We start from the raw sequence: 17411 nt of genomic DNA, 5'->3' as shown, positions 1-17411 counted from the left end.
GCCTTTACCTCAAGTTCAAGATGCAGTGTTTTTTTTTTTTATTTCATCCTCCATTCCAACTGTGCGGCTCAGTACTGAGTATTATATATATCACTATTATTTAATTTGTATTTACATACACTACCTAAAGTTTAGGTTTGGTAAAATGTTTTACGTTTTTTTGACAAAAATCTTTCATGCTCACCAAATCTGCATTTATTTGATCAAAAATACAGTACAAAACTGATATATACTAATATTGTGAAATATTGTTATAATTTAAAATAACAGTTTTCTATTTCAATAAAATGTCATTTTAGCATCATTACTCCAGTCTTCGATGCCACAAGAAACATTTATTATTATGATCAATGTTGAAAACAGTTGTGCTGCGTAATCTTTTAAGCCTTAAAATGTCTTTACTGTCAATTATAAGTATTATAATAGTATTATATTATATACAAGCACATACTATAATATAAATATAATAAAACATTTAATTACTGTATATAATTAATTCCATTAAGTGTCACTAAAAACACAGAAATGACAGCGCGGCTTTCTGAATCAGCTGAAGACATGCATGTTTTTAATCTGAAGCTGCCTAGATGTGGGTGGCTGTTCCACAAAAGACAGCGACGTCTGTAAATAACAACTGTCCTTCATAAGTCTCATACGCCGCTTGCTCAGCTCACAAATAAAGAGCGAACGCTACAAAAGACATGCCATTTCCAGTCTTGTCTAAGTAATGCAAGCTCATGAAAAACACGTCTGAGGATAAATAAAAGGCTTTTAAAATGTTGTACATAAACTCTCTAGTTCCCAATTCTCTTCCTTTATTGTATACAGGGACTGAAAAGAGCAGATGGAGAGAAACACAGAAACAGACAGCTCTGTGTCTTAAGAAAGCACACGAAATGGCTTGTGGCCGACTTCACACGTGCATTGACTAAAAATGAATTAACACCAATTTTGGTCTCGCCTCGTATTATTCTACAACTGGTGGGCCGCTCGGGGACCCCGTGTTGTCCGACAACATTTGGCGGAGCTTTTGAGATAACATGCTGCTTTTATATTTGACTGCGATATGAAAGGCGTGGAGGAAAATCACACGCACGCTCACACAAACATGCATAAACGCATACAGGAAGGGGCTGAGGCGCATATTGTAAAATAAACAGCTCCCCTAATTAGCAGAGGCTGTTAATTGTGGTGGTATGGATAATTGTTTGCCTTAGTGTGCGTGTGAATGCTGCTGTTGATTATCTATTAACCCCAGGCCGGCGGATGGGTGTTTGAGACAGGTGCGCAAGAGTTCCCACAGGTGCTTCTCTGCAAAGAGACAACATGGCAACCATCCTTCCTTTGATTCGCTTAATGGCTTTTATTGTCTCCATGTTCAATGTGCGCTCCCCGTGGTGCTTCGTGTTCATAATCACTCAATATTTTAATAACCGAGAACAAGTTCTATTATGCTGACGAGAGCTTCGCTTCTTAACGGAGGAAGCAGGGCTGCTGTTTTACCAATAATAATGACAAACGCAGCGGCAATCTGTAAATTAGCAAGTTTTTATGGCACATCTCGAGTCTTTTGTGCTTGATGAGTGCATTAGTTCAATAAACACGCTTTTCTTTTAATGTCTTGGCATATACACATGTAAATAACAATATTAACCACTAATCCGTGGCATCATTTAAGAATCTACTGAAAGTGCACAAAAATACTACTTTAAAAAGGGCTAAATAGAACAATTAGCTGATAAAAATACCATGCGAGCCATAAAAAGGTTAATTTATTGACCTTATGGCTTTTAATAACTGTTCCAACACATTAATGGAGTGATTTCTATATAACTGGACAGATACAAACAATCCTGCAACTAAAATGTAAATATATTATAAATATAGTACTGGTTTGCATCAAATTTGCTTACACAAACAAAAAAAAAATATAAAGAGTATGAGGTTGTATATAGTCTATAGTCTTTAAGGACATGTTCTATTAAAGTATAATGTTATTATTTGAGAAAAGGAGGAGTTATCAAACTAGAAAAGGGAGAACAATATTACAATGTATTTTAGTGCTGTCAAACTCAACTTCAGTAAAGTATATTTAAAATGAATGACTAATGAAGATATGGACTTGATGCCATATGAATTGGTACAGAAGGAAGTCTTTGTTCCTTAAGAGTAGCTATTTGAACAGTTGAGGTACAGTATGTTGAGCTCTGAGTCACTTCCCGTGATTTGACATTTTCGCTGTTAAAGTGCTTCTGAGAACAAAGCAACCTCAGCAAGGTTCACCTGTCCAAAGGCATAACATCACAGTGACCCGTAAGTTCTCTTCAATGGACCAAGTAAAACCCAGTTTAATAAAACCAAAACAATGGCCAGGTTCACCACTACCTCACTGCATTATTCAGATGTAGCAGAGCTTAAGGTCTTACCACAAAGGAATAGAGTTGAGAAGAGCGCGTCTGGAGCTCTGGCTTACACTCCCCTACACACAAATGAACCGGGCCGGGTTTACTGTCAGTGGGAGCTGGATCCATCTCACATACAATCCTGAAAAAGAAGAAATACACAAAGATAAGTTACATTTTTAACCTCGGTTTAAATGAAAGTTGCCTAAATGGATGGATATCACCGCCTCATAACTTCTGTACAAAGAGATCCAGGTTCACTCAGTCCCCATGATCTGGTTTACAAAGCATAACGCTTCTGGACTGACTCCAGAGTGAGGAACCAAAGCATTGGAAGTCGACTCCAGTCCTGCTGAGTGATCAGTATGCGACTCTTCCTCTCTCTCCATTGATTTCCTCTTGATCTCAATGTAGTTTTTGCTTTGGTTCCCTGATTGCTTTAGCGCACACATTCCATTAGCTGAATTGACAAGATCACCCTACGGGAATGCCGATGCATAGACACGCCACGCTTTTGTAGGTATACGCATATGTTCCTGCAGGTTCTATGAGTGTTCTTTTGGGAAATAACTTCTCTTAAAACACATTTTCCATACTGGTTTATTTAATTTGTCCACTAACCTAGTAGTCCAATAGTGGACATTTATACAGTACATCTCAATATAAATCTGTCATCTTTATCATTTTCCTTTTCTTAAATTGTAATTTCCACCATGGAATAAAATGGCAAGACTTGTTTGGCTTGTTACTGTATGGCTAATTTTATAGCTAGTATTTTATGCATCCTAAATATACAAATAACATTTTCACATGATTTCCCACTTGCATACTTATATTTGCAACTTTTGGAAAGTTTTACACATACACATACACATACACATACACACACACACACACACACACACACACACACACACACACACACACATACACATACACATACACATATATATATATATACATATATATATATATATATATATATATATATATATATATATACACACACACATATAAAATAATGTAAAAACTTTCCAAAAGTTGCAAATTTAGAAGATGTTTTAATTTTAAAACAAATTATAATAAAAAAATAATCAACCCCTGGGATATTTAAGTGCCTGAAGTTGAAGAAACATGCATATATGGCAAGCCAGTGACGCCCAGCACAAATCAATACGGCGTTATCGTGCACTCTGATCAGGAGGAAGCAGGTCGATGTTGCTACATCATATGGACTGATCAGGTATCGGCTTTACGGACGGGTGGCCAGATCAAATGACATAATAAAAACACTGACTGTCCACTGACTGGCCATCAAATGAAGTAAATATGAAACTAACATGAGAATTCAAATCTGAGTTGAAAGCACGCGGGGGCGGGGGCGGGCTCACTGCAATCGATGTTTGGTTGATATCGAGTGTTCGCATCATCAGGGATAACTGTCGGAACACATGCGGCGCAGACTACGTGATTGTGGGCGTGATGTGGCTTCCTGCGGTGAGTCTGACAGACTCGGCAGACAGCGTTCACAGCTGTTCACAGCGCACATTATGCCCTCTCAATCACACTGAGTGGAGGACTTTCACTTCTAAGGCAATTAAAGTTGGGAAGCAAGTTTGGATGCTCAATCATTGCTGCTGTGTGGTGCAAGTTTGGCTGGTGGGCTTCGGAAATTAGCAGGCAGATGCTATTATTACACCATTTTGTGGACAAAAAAACACCTTTCTCCACTGATAGCCATTCAAAAGTAGCCATGTAAAGGTGCAGTCAGATTTACCTTGAAAATCCAGTCACTAATTGGGAATTTTGTGAGAGAATCCTAAATTTCGTAACAGGTTATATTTGGTCACATGAATTTGAAAGTGACTTCTGTGCGAGCTGTGCTTCATCCATTGCTGCAACATTGACAATAAACAATGGACCTTTTTGCTTAATTTGACCGCAACCTAGTACAAGATTGTGCACATACTTTGACATAAGCTATGATACTCATATAAAATATTGGCAAAAGATAATCTACAGCAAGCTTGGGTGTCTTAATGTGTACATATTTTGTACAAAACGACCAGACAGAACTGTTAAAACACAGATACATGGCTTTCCGTTTCCGTTTGTGGGTTTGATGGGGTCCAATGGCGCATTCTCCATTTCCTCATGACACCCCTTCGCCGAGCCATACAAATGAATCCACTCCCACTCGGCTCGGCTTCGTCCCGCTCGGATTAAACTGCTGTCAGAAGAGAGAAGGGCTGACAAATCTCCCTCCTACAGCCGGCAGCACGCCGCGCATTTCAATTACCACGCGTTTCCCCCCTCGCGCCGTCTGTCCCCACTTCAGAGGCAAAGAGAGGCGCTGTGGAGACATACTCCACCTGAACGCAGACGCTACATGCTATTTATACACCCTTACAAAATAATGGTATATAGTAAATGCTTGAAAGCCAAACGTTCAGAATGCCTGTGTACAATAAGTTCAGGGTGAGTTTTAATGCAACGTAGAACCGCATATCACATTCCGTTGAAATGGACATGGTTACTGCTGACGTCTGTTTCTCTCAAGAATAAAGATGGCTGGATACAGTGTCCTACTAACCCAGTGCTTGCAGCAGGGTTATTATAGTCTAAATTTAAACAAAATTTAAAACCATTAAAAAAAATTGTTACTTAATCTATAACTGAAATAAAATAAAATGAATTATACAGTATTAATTAAAAAACCTTAAACTTATTTTTATTTCTTCTAGTTCCCATTTTCATATAGTTTCAATTAATTTTATTTAGGCATTTAAAAAAAAAAAAAATTACTAAACCGTTATTAATAAAAACTATAATAGTATCTTAAAGATCCCATGGCATGAAAATTTCACTTTATGAGGTTTTTTAACATTAATATGAGTTGCCCTAGCCTGCCTATGGTCCCCCAGTGGCTAGAAATGGCGATAGGTGTAAACAGAGCCCTGGGTATCCCGCCTCGCCTTTGAGAAAATGAAAGCTCAGATGGCCCAATCTGGAATCGTCCCTTTATGTCGTCATACGGGGGAAAGGTTACCTCCCCTTTCTCTGCTTTGCCCGCCCATGAGAAAATGAGCTACTACCGTGCGAGGCGAGCGCAATATTTTTTTTCCCTCGAGAGACATCATGGCTTGCAAACGAGCGAAGCATGACAGTTGCTCAGTGTTTGGATGTACAAATGAACACCGTAGTATATTTTTTTAGTTCCTTCATCCGAGCCTATGGCTAGCATTAGCTACATGATAATAACTGTAACAGCATACATAAACAAACCAACTAAAGTACCGTATCCGGACACAATATTTTAAACTAACCATTCGGAGATGTCCTGCTGTAGCCGCTGAATTGCAACTTCTCCATCCGGATCAGACTCTGAACGACTGCATGTCTACGAGCCACTGCGATACATCCACTGTCAACATTAGCGCATGGTAGCGCAAGCTGGTTAAGGCCACACACCCACCCTCCACCTTGCCCCGCCTCTCTCCTCCTCATTAGCATTTAAAGCTACAGACACAGAAATGGCACGTCCTAAGGAAAGCTCATTGTGGGACTGGCTTGTAGTGGCTGAAATTCTGCACCAAGGCTGAATTTCGGGAAAGAGACTTCAGATACAGTACTAGGGAACACTTAGGCTTATATAAAAGCATCCAAAAAGCAGCATGTCATGGGACCTTTAATAACATGCAGCTAGCTGTCAGTTCTGAGACGTACCATTAATTTTTCTTGAGCAAAAGACAGTAATGTGAGGACAAAGAGCGATGGATCATGAGGAGAGTAGGCTCAACCAATGACGGAAATTTGGGGCTGTTTGTCAGGCCAATCAAAGATGAGGGGAGTGTTTAAAGGAAACCTTAAAACAAACATTATTTTTGCAATTCTGTAATGCTAGTGTGCAGAAATGACTCATTTCACCTTTTAACCCAATTTCTTTTTAATCAAATGGCTGGTCAAAAAAATGGAGACAAAAAAGCTGAGTGCAGCCATTTTTCTGGGTGTTCTAGCAAAAACTACTACTACTACAAATCATCACGTTTTAGTTCCTCAAGCTGAATTCTCCCCCAGGAGGTTTAATATTAATGATGAAATCCTGGCTAAAGGATGACACAATCGCAGGAATAAACACAAACAGATGTTGAAAAATGGGACTGACTGCAGACAGAGACCAACCCAGGTCTGTCTGGACTCTAATTAGGGCTTGTTTCTGCTTCACAAGAGCCCTGGTCACTGCTGACAACCAGCCCTTCAGATAGAAATGTTTCCCTGCCATTGTTAAGATGTTTCTGTCAGATAAGACAGACTCAATAGAGCATAAAGGAGAAGGCCATGACCAACCCTGCCTTTCATACTTAGCCCTGATTGGTCGCTTTACGCTTGTGACATCAAAGCCGTGTTCATTGGATCATGTGTGTTTAATGGACTCAATCCTGCTGTGCTTTAAAGTGAACTGGATGAAAACCCGAGGTGTTTTTTTTCCCCATGAAACAGCTTTTCAGTATGTGTAATGTAGGACATTATCTTTTCCAGCTCTTGCTATTTTGAGAAAGATTAAAGATAAGCTAAACCAGTTTTTTCCATTTTAATCTCAGACACACTTGCACAGCATGAATTCATCGAGTTTTACAGCACTACAGTCACTCACTGTTCAGCGATGATGTAGCCGTTCTCCTGTGGGGTGCACTGGACTCCTGCTACCTGAACATTGTTGACCATGTCTGAGAAGGACAAGCCCAGGTTCACACCACGGATGGTCACTCTGGTGCCCCCTTCTGGTGGTCCGGCCACTGGGGTCACCTGAAACAAGAGAGGAAGAGTCATTCAGTAATTGATTCATTTAGTGAATCATTCAGTTATTCAACTGATCTTATTCTACTTTAAAATAACGGTATCACTTTATATTAAGGTGTCCTTATTACACATTTTACATGTACTTACTATTATAATAACAATTAATTATGCATCCTAATCCTACCCATATAGTAAGTACATGTAGTTAATTAATATTACTCAGTAATTAAATGTATAATTACATTTTAACAAGGACACCTTAAAATAAAGTATAACCAAAATAACTTTTCTATCTTAATATATTTGAAAATGTATTTTTTTTTTCTGTAATAGCAAAGCTGAATATTCAGTAGCCATTATACTAGTTTTCAGTGTCACATGATACTTCAGAAATCTTTTGAATTGTTATTAAAAAAAAATATTTTTAGTATAAATGTATTTTTTTTTTTTTTTGTAGAAACTGTGATACTTTTTTCAGTATCCTGAATAGAAAGTTCAAAATAACAGCATTTATTTAAAATAAAAATCTTTTTCTATGTTATAAATGTATGTACTGTCACTTTTAATCAATTTAATGCATCTGGGGTAAATAAAAGTATTGATTTTCATACTTTCTTACTTTTTTGAATGCTCTAGTGTAAATATAAATCATACAAGTTTGGAATGACATGAGGGTGAGTAAATGATGGCAGAAGTTTAATTTTTGTGTGAACTATCCCTTTAAAGACTGAACACTTGAAATGTTTTAATACAAAAACATCAGGAAAGACACAAATGCATATCTGCATAACACAGAGACATAATTAAGAAATTTAACACGCATAAGCCTTAACTAGTTAAAGGTCTCCAAATGGACCTTTTAAAAGGAAGCCTTTTAACGATAATTGCTCCTTGCATTGTGTTTCACTTTAATAGCACCGAATTAGATATCAGTAAAACTCATTGTGGCAACTTCCTATCCTATTAAAGTTGCATAGTACATTAAAATTCTCCAGTCAAGACTGCAGCAGATCTGCATGCTGTTGCCACAGGCAATAAATCTAACACGAGGCCATTTTAGCCCTCGGAGCAGCCCACCCTCTCATAAAATACAATATGGCCACTCAGCGTGACCTTGGCTCTGGGTGCCAAAAAGCCTTCTGTGCTGTTAAAGCCCAAGAGAAGCTCAGCCCTGGACCCTCTCCAGATCCAAATATCACTGAGAGAGAGGCAGAGAGAGAGAGAGACGGGGCGACGGACAGAAGGCCACATGCACAGTACAGCCACAATCAATAAACCATTTGTGTGCAGTCATGTGGAAGTAAAACCAACATGATCAAAGTAAGAGCATCTTCTAAGTGTGTCTGTTTACTGATCTGGGAAGTGCAGTCGCTCAACGAGAGGAGCGTATCGGTGAGAGTTTAGTGGACATTAATCGGTTAGGATGTAAAGTAAGTGTGTCACTAGTGAACCTCAGGGTGGAAGTATATGCATCTTTTATTGCTTCTTGGGAACACAGGACTGGAACAATAAGAGGAGGAATGGAATGCTAAATATATCCATATCGCTACGAGTCAGCATCAGACTTACTATATCTAAGTCAAACTAACCACAGAAAACTAAATAAACTGCTGAAATAATACAGACCTGCTGCTAGAACACAATGTAGGAATGATCAGAATGGGAAATAAAAATAAAAGTCACAAAACCAGTCATAAGTAGCACAGGTATATTTTGTAGAAATAGCCAACAATATATTGTATGGGTCAAAATGATAAGATTTTTTTAAAGCCAAAAATCATTAGGATATTAAGTGAAGATCATGTTCCATGAAGATATTTTGTAAATTTTCTACTGTAAATATATCAAAACTTAATTTTTGATTAGTAATATGCATTGCTAAGAACTTCATTTGGACAACTTTAAATGCGATTTTCTCAGTATTTAGATTTTTTTGCACCCTCAGATTCTAGATTTTAAAATAGTTGTATCTCGGCCAAATATTGTCCGATCCTAACAAAGCATACATCAATGGAAAGCTAATTTATGACCCTTATGGCTGGTATATATATATATATATATATACAGGTGCATCTCAATAAATTAGAATGTCGTGGAAAAGTTCATTTATTTCAGTAATTCAGCTCAAATTGTGAAACTCGTGTATTAAATAAATTCAATGCACACAGACTGAAGTAGTTTAAGTCTTTGGTTCTTTTAATTGTGATGATTTTGGCTTACATTTAACAAAAACCCACCAATTCACTATCTCAACAAATTAGAATACTTCATAAGACCAATAAAAAAAACATTTTTAGTGACTTGTTGGCCTTCTGGAAAGTTTGTTAATTTACTGTATATGTACTCAATACTTGGTAGGGGCTCCTTTTGCTTTAATTACTGCCTCAATTCGGCGTGGCATGGAGGTGATCAGTTTGTGGCACTGCTGAGGTGGTATGGAAGCCCAGGTTTCTTTGACTGTGGCCTTCAGCTCATCTGCATTTTTTGGTCTCTTGCTTCTCATTTTCCTCTTGACAATACCCCATATATTCTCTATGGGGTTCAGGTCTGGTGAGTTTGCTGGCCAGTCAAGCACACCAACACCATGGTCATTTAACCAACTTTTGGTGCTTTTGGCAGTGTGGGCAGGTGCCAAATCCTGCTGGAAAATTAAATCAGCATCTTTAAAAAGCTGGTCAGCAGAAGGAAGCATGAAGTGCTCCAAAATGTCTTGGTAAACGGGTGCAGTGACTTTGGTTTTCAAAAAAACACAATGGACCAACACCAGCAGATGACATTGCACCTCAAATCATCACAGACTGTGGAAACTTAACACTGGACTTCAAACAAATTGGGCTATGAGCTTCTCCACCCTTCCTCCAGACTCTAGGACCTTGGTTTCCAAATGAAATACAAAACTTGCTCTCATCTGAAAAGAGGACTTTGGACCACTGGGCAACAGTCCAGTTCTTCTTCTCTTTAGCCCAGGTAAGACGCCTCTGACGTTGTCTGTGGTTCAGGAGAGGACAGCTGTAGCCAAATTCCTTGACACGTCTGTGTGTGGTTGCTCTTGATGTCTTGACCCCAGCCTCAGTCCATTCTTTGTGAAGTTCACCCAAATTCTTGAATCGATTTTGCTTGACAATCCTCATAAGGCTGCGGTTCTCTCGGTTGGTTGTGCCTCTTTTTCTTCCACACTTTTTCCTTCCACTTAACTTTCTGTTAACATGCTTGGATACAGCATGCGTTTTTGTTAAATGTGAGCCAAAATCATCACAATTAAAAGAACCAAAGACTTAAACTACTTCAGTCTGTGTGCATTGAATTTATTTAATACACGAGTTTCACAATTTGAGTTGAATTACTGAAAGTTGAGTTGAACTTTTCCACGACATTCTAATTTATTGAGATGCACCTGTATATATGTATGCAATATATAGTAAACCAGTTTTCTTTCTGCATGTGCATACTGTATACTACTTAAAAAACATAAATGTTACAAATACTTAACTTCATAATAGAGTAAAACATTTACTCAGTATTTTTAATATAGTGTTATGTAAAAGACTTCAGCCAAGTCCAAGTTTTATATTACTTCTGTTGTATACTGCATATTTCGCTTGTGTTTCTTCTTGAAATGCAAAAATAAAATAAAAGGACATCTTTCTTTCTTTATTATAAAATTACATTATAATATTTTTAAATAAAACATTACAAAATACTTTTAAAATAATGATATAAATCTGATAATAAAAATATAATAAAACATAATTTAATATAAAAAAATATACAACTAGGACATCATCTACACAAAACATTGTGAGGTTATGTATTTGAAACATTTATGCACATTGCATAGTATTAATATTTAAAACTAATATGCGTTAAATACTGTTTACCATAGAAAGCAGTACCACTATTCAACTTCAAACAGACTCACATCTTCTTTACAGATTACATAGATATATCCTTACAGATGTATCCTTGTTATTTATGCTCTAAATAATAAAACAATCAAGTAAATAAATGAAAGCATAGTGGTGTATACACTGGCGGCAGTGCTTTCATCTGTAGATTAAATCTCATCAGCTCATGTGATAATAGTTCAGGCGTCAGATTCCAGCTTTACCCCGAGCGCGGTGCTGTTCTGACTAGCCATTACAGACATCAAATGGGCTTTATTCATAGAGCATAAATATCTCTCGCACTGACTCAATACTTCAAAGTCTCATCCGCCCACTCGGAGGTGAAAGCGCTGCCTTGTTTGACCCAGCAGAAGGCCTCCTCCGCCACACAGCTACTGGTTCCAGAGCTACAATTTGTGCCTGACTGTAATTTCACCATCATTACAAAAGTGTCTGGATTCCGGCCCCCGAATGAGAATGTGAACTTCTTGAGAATATCTTCAGAGTTCTCACGGGTTGTTTGGCTTTGAGTTATATGGACACATGCACACAGACATACTCCCAGCCACGGGCCAGTGTCATGTCTTAAGAGTGGCTCAGGGACAAACAGGAAGTCTCTTCATTCTTAATGCATGCTTTTTTTTTTTTTAAAGCTGTAGCCCTGCCTGGATGCTCCTTACCCAAAATGCACCTGGGCATCATGTCCTCTTGCAGGTTATTGTGAGCTTCTTTCGTTAAGTAATGCAGAAAAGCTAATGCTTAACAACAGCATGTTCAAGTCTTAGTGGGGATATATTTCCTGTCCTCAGAGGGTTTTCACGCACTCAATTGCTGCGTATAATTAGGAAGCTGTAATGAAAGTGTGCAGCAGGAGGACGAAAGGTGTGATTTGTTACCAGGATTGGAGTCTTTTCAGCTGATTCAAGCACGTCCCAGATTCACACCGAGATGCAATTTATGGGCTTGATAAAACTCAGCTTATGACTTGTTTCTTGCTGCATAAACTGCACACTAAACATTTTATTTGCTCTTAAATGTCCCCATGGTTGGCTGCGATAAAGCCTGAAAAGAGGGGAAAAAAAGAAAAGAGCGCCTTGGTTTTGAACTTCGGCCAAGCAAGCGAGTGTTTAAGCAAGGAAAGAAAGGAACGAGGCACTTGAAAGTGGTGCATCCGGTTTAAAATTGGAGTTTGTGGTTGAGTGAGTCGAGCTGAATGCTCTTCTGTAAATAGACATGTGACTTTGTGGAAAGGCTGTGTTGTACTAGACAAGCGTTGTAGCTCTGATGGGAGAGAAGGTTCTATCAGGCTCAGTATCATTTATTCATGATGATTTTCATCGTGGACGGTCTGTCTCGCTGTCAGTGTCGGGGTGTGTGTACCTGTGTGTGTGTGTGTATTTAGGCCATATTTCCTGAGGCTTTGGTCCATGTTTTGAAACAAACTCATGGTTGCAACTGCATTTCTAAGTGGCCCGTCACATTCGCTGACCCCAAACCCACCAAAAAAAAAAAAAAAAGAAGTAATTTAATAAAATATAAAAAATACCAAATATAAATATTTTCAATATAGTCCAGTCTGTATATTATGCTACATTGTGTGTATTTAAATTTTTACATGTTGTATTTTTAAAAAGAAATAATCAGTAATAGTCAATTACTCAAAACCACCACATCAATACTGATATGAAAGTTCACAAAGTTCTTCATGGCTGATCCAAGATCAGTTCTGTGAAGCACGAACTGACACCATCCTTTTCCGTGACTGAGCTACTAAGGAGAGGCTCAGAGACCATCTGAAGCAAAGAGCCACATCAAGACCAGCTTCAAGTGCCTGACTTTCCTCCACATTCATTTGATGCCGAACCCTTGGCTTTCACTGAGGACTTAAGCCTCATTAATATTAATAAGTCTTTAGAGGAGGGATAGAGTGCTGCTTAATAGAAGCGTTAATCATTCATGACTGTCATTTTCTTGTAGGCAGATCTTGCTAATGTCTATGTATTTGCACAAATCAGCTTACGAATGTCTATATTCAGACAAAAACACAGAAAATAACATAACTAAATTAAGAACAAAAGACAATCGTGGAAACGACTGCTCTAAAGGACATTTTTATATTTATGTGCGTTAGTGAGACTGAGAGAAGAAAAAATGGAAATGAACAACTTGGAAAGAACAGATTAAAAATGGATGAATTAAAAATATTCATACTAATTTGCTTTGAAGGAACTGCTCCACTGCTTTGTAATGTGGTCTTGGCAATTGCATGTGTCTGAAACACAAAATGCAGGGCTCGTTTTTCATTGGTGGGTGTAAAAATGTTTTGGGTCTTCAACCATTAATCAGGGTCACTATATATTATATAAATACTACATATTTCATAAAATTGAGTGCTGTGTTTTAAGACTGGCCTATAAGAGCATGCACATACAGTAGTAGCATATTAATGTCTTCACATACTTTGTTATGATACTTGCATTGCAAAGCCATTAAAATAATCAATATTGATGTAGAAAGCCATATCCTGTAAGTGTAGTACTATTATATTTTAATTTGACATTTTTATGTCAGAGGGATGATTAAACATTTAGCATTTAAGTTAATTTCTTAAATTCAGTTTTAGTAAACAAAATGTAATATTTTTAGACATATAAAGACATATTTTGAACTTTTTCACAAAAAAAAAGGTCAAATAAACAAGTATTTAAAATAAAAAAATTAACTTAAAAAATAAAACAAAATAAAATACAAAACAGTGATATTTAACAAAATAAACGACAAAGCTAGAATTAATTAAATAAAAGCCTTCAGTTAAAGGTATAAGTTAAACTGTGAAACACACACACACACACACACACACACACACACACACACACACAAAGAACAGGATGTGTATGTTTCAATACACCAATAAATAATGCTATTTTTAACACTCTCCATCAACAAAAAACAGAAGCTGTTCTTAACCTTAATTCGCCCATTCATCCTAAATGAAAACAGACAACAGGAAGTCATAACCCTTATTTTTTAATTGGTTGGTGTGCACATGGGGCAACAGCTTGTGATATGCAGACTGCAAACAGCCACATGAATCAATGAATTCCATGAATCAGGTAGTTTAAACACAGAGCACTGGTGCGTTACCTAAACTAATTAAACACCATGTCTTCCCTCAGTCTCCCAGCAGACACACACACACACACACACACACACACCTCTCACAGTATGCCCTCAACGTCCCAACATTGTGTTAATTACAAGAAAACGTGAGATATTGGCAGCATTGGCAGTATGATTGACGATGAAAATGGCAGAGAAGCCAAGAGAGAGAGATATTACTCACGATACACATTGCTCACCTTTCTCTGAGAGTCTATGAATAGCAGCATCAATAACGAGCTCAGTCAGACTACAGAGTAGAAATATGAGCTGATGGAGACTCTTCCACACAACACTTGTGTATGTGTGTTCATTTGTCTGAATTATGAATGATGTTAAATACATATTTGTATTGTATACTTTAATCAGAAAAGCATTTTTATATAAAATTTGTACATAAAAAAGTTGATTTTATAGGTTTATACATTAAAAAAAGTTTGGGGTCAAAATGCTCACCAAGGCTGCATTTATTTGATTAAAAATACAGTAAAAATATAAATATTTAGATTTTTTTTTTTTTTACCATTTAAAATAACGGTTTCTATTTTAATACATTTAAATGTGTAATTTATTCACATGACAACAAAGCTGAATTTTCAGCAATCATTACTCAGTCTTTTGTGTCACATGATCCTTCAGAAATCATTCTAATATACTGACTTGTGCTCAAGAAACATTTTTTCATTATTATCAATGTTGAAAACAGCGGCTAAATATTTTAGAGGAAATTGTTTTTCCTTTTTTATAGGATTTTTGATGAATAGGAAGTTCAAAAGAACAGCATTCATTGGTATAGAAACATTTTATAATAAATGGCTTCACTGCTACGTTTGATTAATTTGTTGATTAAAATATTAACTTCTTTAAAAAAAAGTTTTTTTTTACAACTGTAGTACATATATAGATGATATATACAGTAAATGTACAAAAAAAAATCGTGGCGTGAATCATTTTGATAAGAAAAATGTATGCAATGTAAAAGAAACAGAATTTTTGTATAAATAAAAATACTTATATATATATATATATATATACTTACAGTATATATAAAATACTTATATATATATATATATATATATATATATATATATATATATATACACACACATCCCTGGAACACTTTACTCTGATTGGTCAGTTGTGGCATTCAGCATTCAAATATTTTTGAAAAATAGCCACCTGACTGTACATGATCTCTTCGATATATTTCTGCCATATGTGCCCTAAATGAAATCAAGTATCACAGAAAAACAGAATGAGTCCTGTATAGCACGTGACCCACCTCAGTGATTCGAGGGTTGGTGCACTTGACGTTTGTGCTGGCGAGGTGAAGCCAGCGACTGGTGTAGGGGTTGGACATGGGACAGTGCTGGCGTAGGGAACAGCGGCCCTCCATACTGCACCAACCACACTGAAACTTCCTCTCAGCCTTCAAACACACGCCGCAGCTGTCCCTCTGAGCGCCACACTTGTACAGGTGCACTGTGGGATACATGCAGAAATTACTGAAGTGTTTTTAAATGAATGCTATTTGGTGGAAAAGTTTTTATAAAGTATTCTGACTTAGGTTGACCTATCTGACAGTTTAGCAGAGCTATTGATCATAAATGTATCAAGACTGATGAAATCATGAAGCTCAGCACAACCGTGATGCTTAAGAGGTTTTGCTGAAGCATGAGAAAAGTCGTTTTTTTTTTTTTTTTAAATAAAAACATGGAATGAATAATAATCAGTCCAATCAATCACCTCAAATTTTATTTAGGGCAGAATCATTCTGGGAGGATTAGATAGGTTATAGAGTTTTGGTTTAAAAACACATTATTTTGGTTTAGAACACATTATTACCTTTGATGTTCTCAGGATTGTCAATGATGAAGTTTCCATTCCACACCACTGAGAAATCCACCGGCAGCTCACTGATTCTCATCCCTTCATACAGATACTGCAGAGAGACGGAGAGATCGAAAAAGCTTACAACATTTTCCTGACAGTGCAAATGCTGAGATAATGTAAAGTTTATTAAATTTTTTATTGGATTTAGTCTTTGCCTGTGTCAATTATTGATTACAACTTGCAGCCAAAAAGGGAAGGAATAAACGGCAAAGTACACAAGCAAATAACATGAGAGAGAAAAAGAGAAAAAGAGAGGGAAAGAGAGGCGGTTTGACTGCATTAGTGCTCTCATTGAGTTACTCCAGACTTGCATCATCAGTCTGAGGAATAAGGAAGACTTTCAACACTCCTATTTTCTACAGCTTGGACACTGAGCTCTAATCGCCTTCATCTCATTATGTGTGTGTGTTCGTTTGAAAGATTATGACTGAAAGAGAGTGAAAGGTGGAGGTAGAAAGGTAAAATATACCTTGGCTGTGTTCTTTTCACGATTCTGTTCAATATAACACCATACACAGGTAACCAGTGCTTAATTAGCTAAAATCTGTGCTTTTCTGGAACTAGGTTAAGATCAAATTGAGGCATTAATTGCTGTCTTTCATAGCTTAGATTATCGTAGATACATTTAATGCACTGTAAGTATCATTTTTGTTTTTCCTTAGGAGAAACAAACGAGGCAACTGCTGATGTACAGTACGAGTACAGTGTTTCAAAATAATGCGAATAGTGTAGCTCAGATCGTTTAGGTTTAGAAAGAATCTGATGTCTTATTATCGTTGCAAATATGTGCTCAATTTGAGACTTTTGAGATCTCTTCTGAAACTCAGGATTTTTTCTAACAGCATGGAGCTACAAAACCAATCTGGTAAGTATAGCTCAGATAATTTGGTTTTGGAAGACTTTTATGAGAAATGATTAAGGTAATACAGAGATCTTGCACTTTTGATTATTCACTAGATGCTGTATCCTAACAAATCTGAGCACAGTTTGAGACACTGTTGAGATCTCTTATGAAACTCTGGACTCTTTCTTATGAGAGAAAAGCAGAGGCCTGTACCATGAAGCCGGATTAGCTGGCTAGCCAGGTAAATTTCAGTTTAGTTTGCACCAATCCTGGGTTTTGGGTACCATGAAAGTAGCTTGGCATTTAGCTGCATTCAATACCATAGTAACTTACACTGCATAGCTAACCTGCTCCGGGGCAGGTTATGTTCTGGATTAGAGATCTCAAACTGAATTTGGACCAATCAGATGTGAACAAACTGACACATGT

The 17411-nt window shown here is 37.1% G+C and overlaps 1 protein-coding gene across 3 annotated transcripts in view; it reads right to left on the bottom strand.

Moving 5' to 3' along the window:
* plxna2 (plexin A2) overlaps nt 1–17411 on the bottom strand; it is a 209177-nt gene that overhangs the window by 49221 nt on the left and 142545 nt on the right. For all 3 annotated transcript variants that reach the window (XR_009268738.1, XM_058762507.1, XM_058762508.1), the window contains exons 11-14: nt 16091–16187; nt 15528–15727; nt 7057–7208; nt 2427–2544 (exon numbers count right to left, since the gene is read on the bottom strand). Coding sequence is in view for 2 of the 3 variants with exons in the window: in XM_058762507.1 (XP_058618490.1) it covers nt 2427–2544; nt 7057–7208; nt 15528–15727; nt 16091–16187 (567 nt within the window). In the remaining variant the exon portion in view is untranslated. The remainder of the gene's footprint in view (nt 1–2426; nt 2545–7056; nt 7209–15527; nt 15728–16090; nt 16188–17411) is intronic.

This window comes from Onychostoma macrolepis, chromosome 23 (genome assembly GCF_012432095.1).
Source record: "Onychostoma macrolepis isolate SWU-2019 chromosome 23, ASM1243209v1, whole genome shotgun sequence".
Taxonomy (NCBI): domain Eukaryota; kingdom Metazoa; phylum Chordata; class Actinopteri; order Cypriniformes; family Cyprinidae; genus Onychostoma; species Onychostoma macrolepis.
This window is presented reverse-complemented; position numbering and strand designations above follow the sequence as displayed.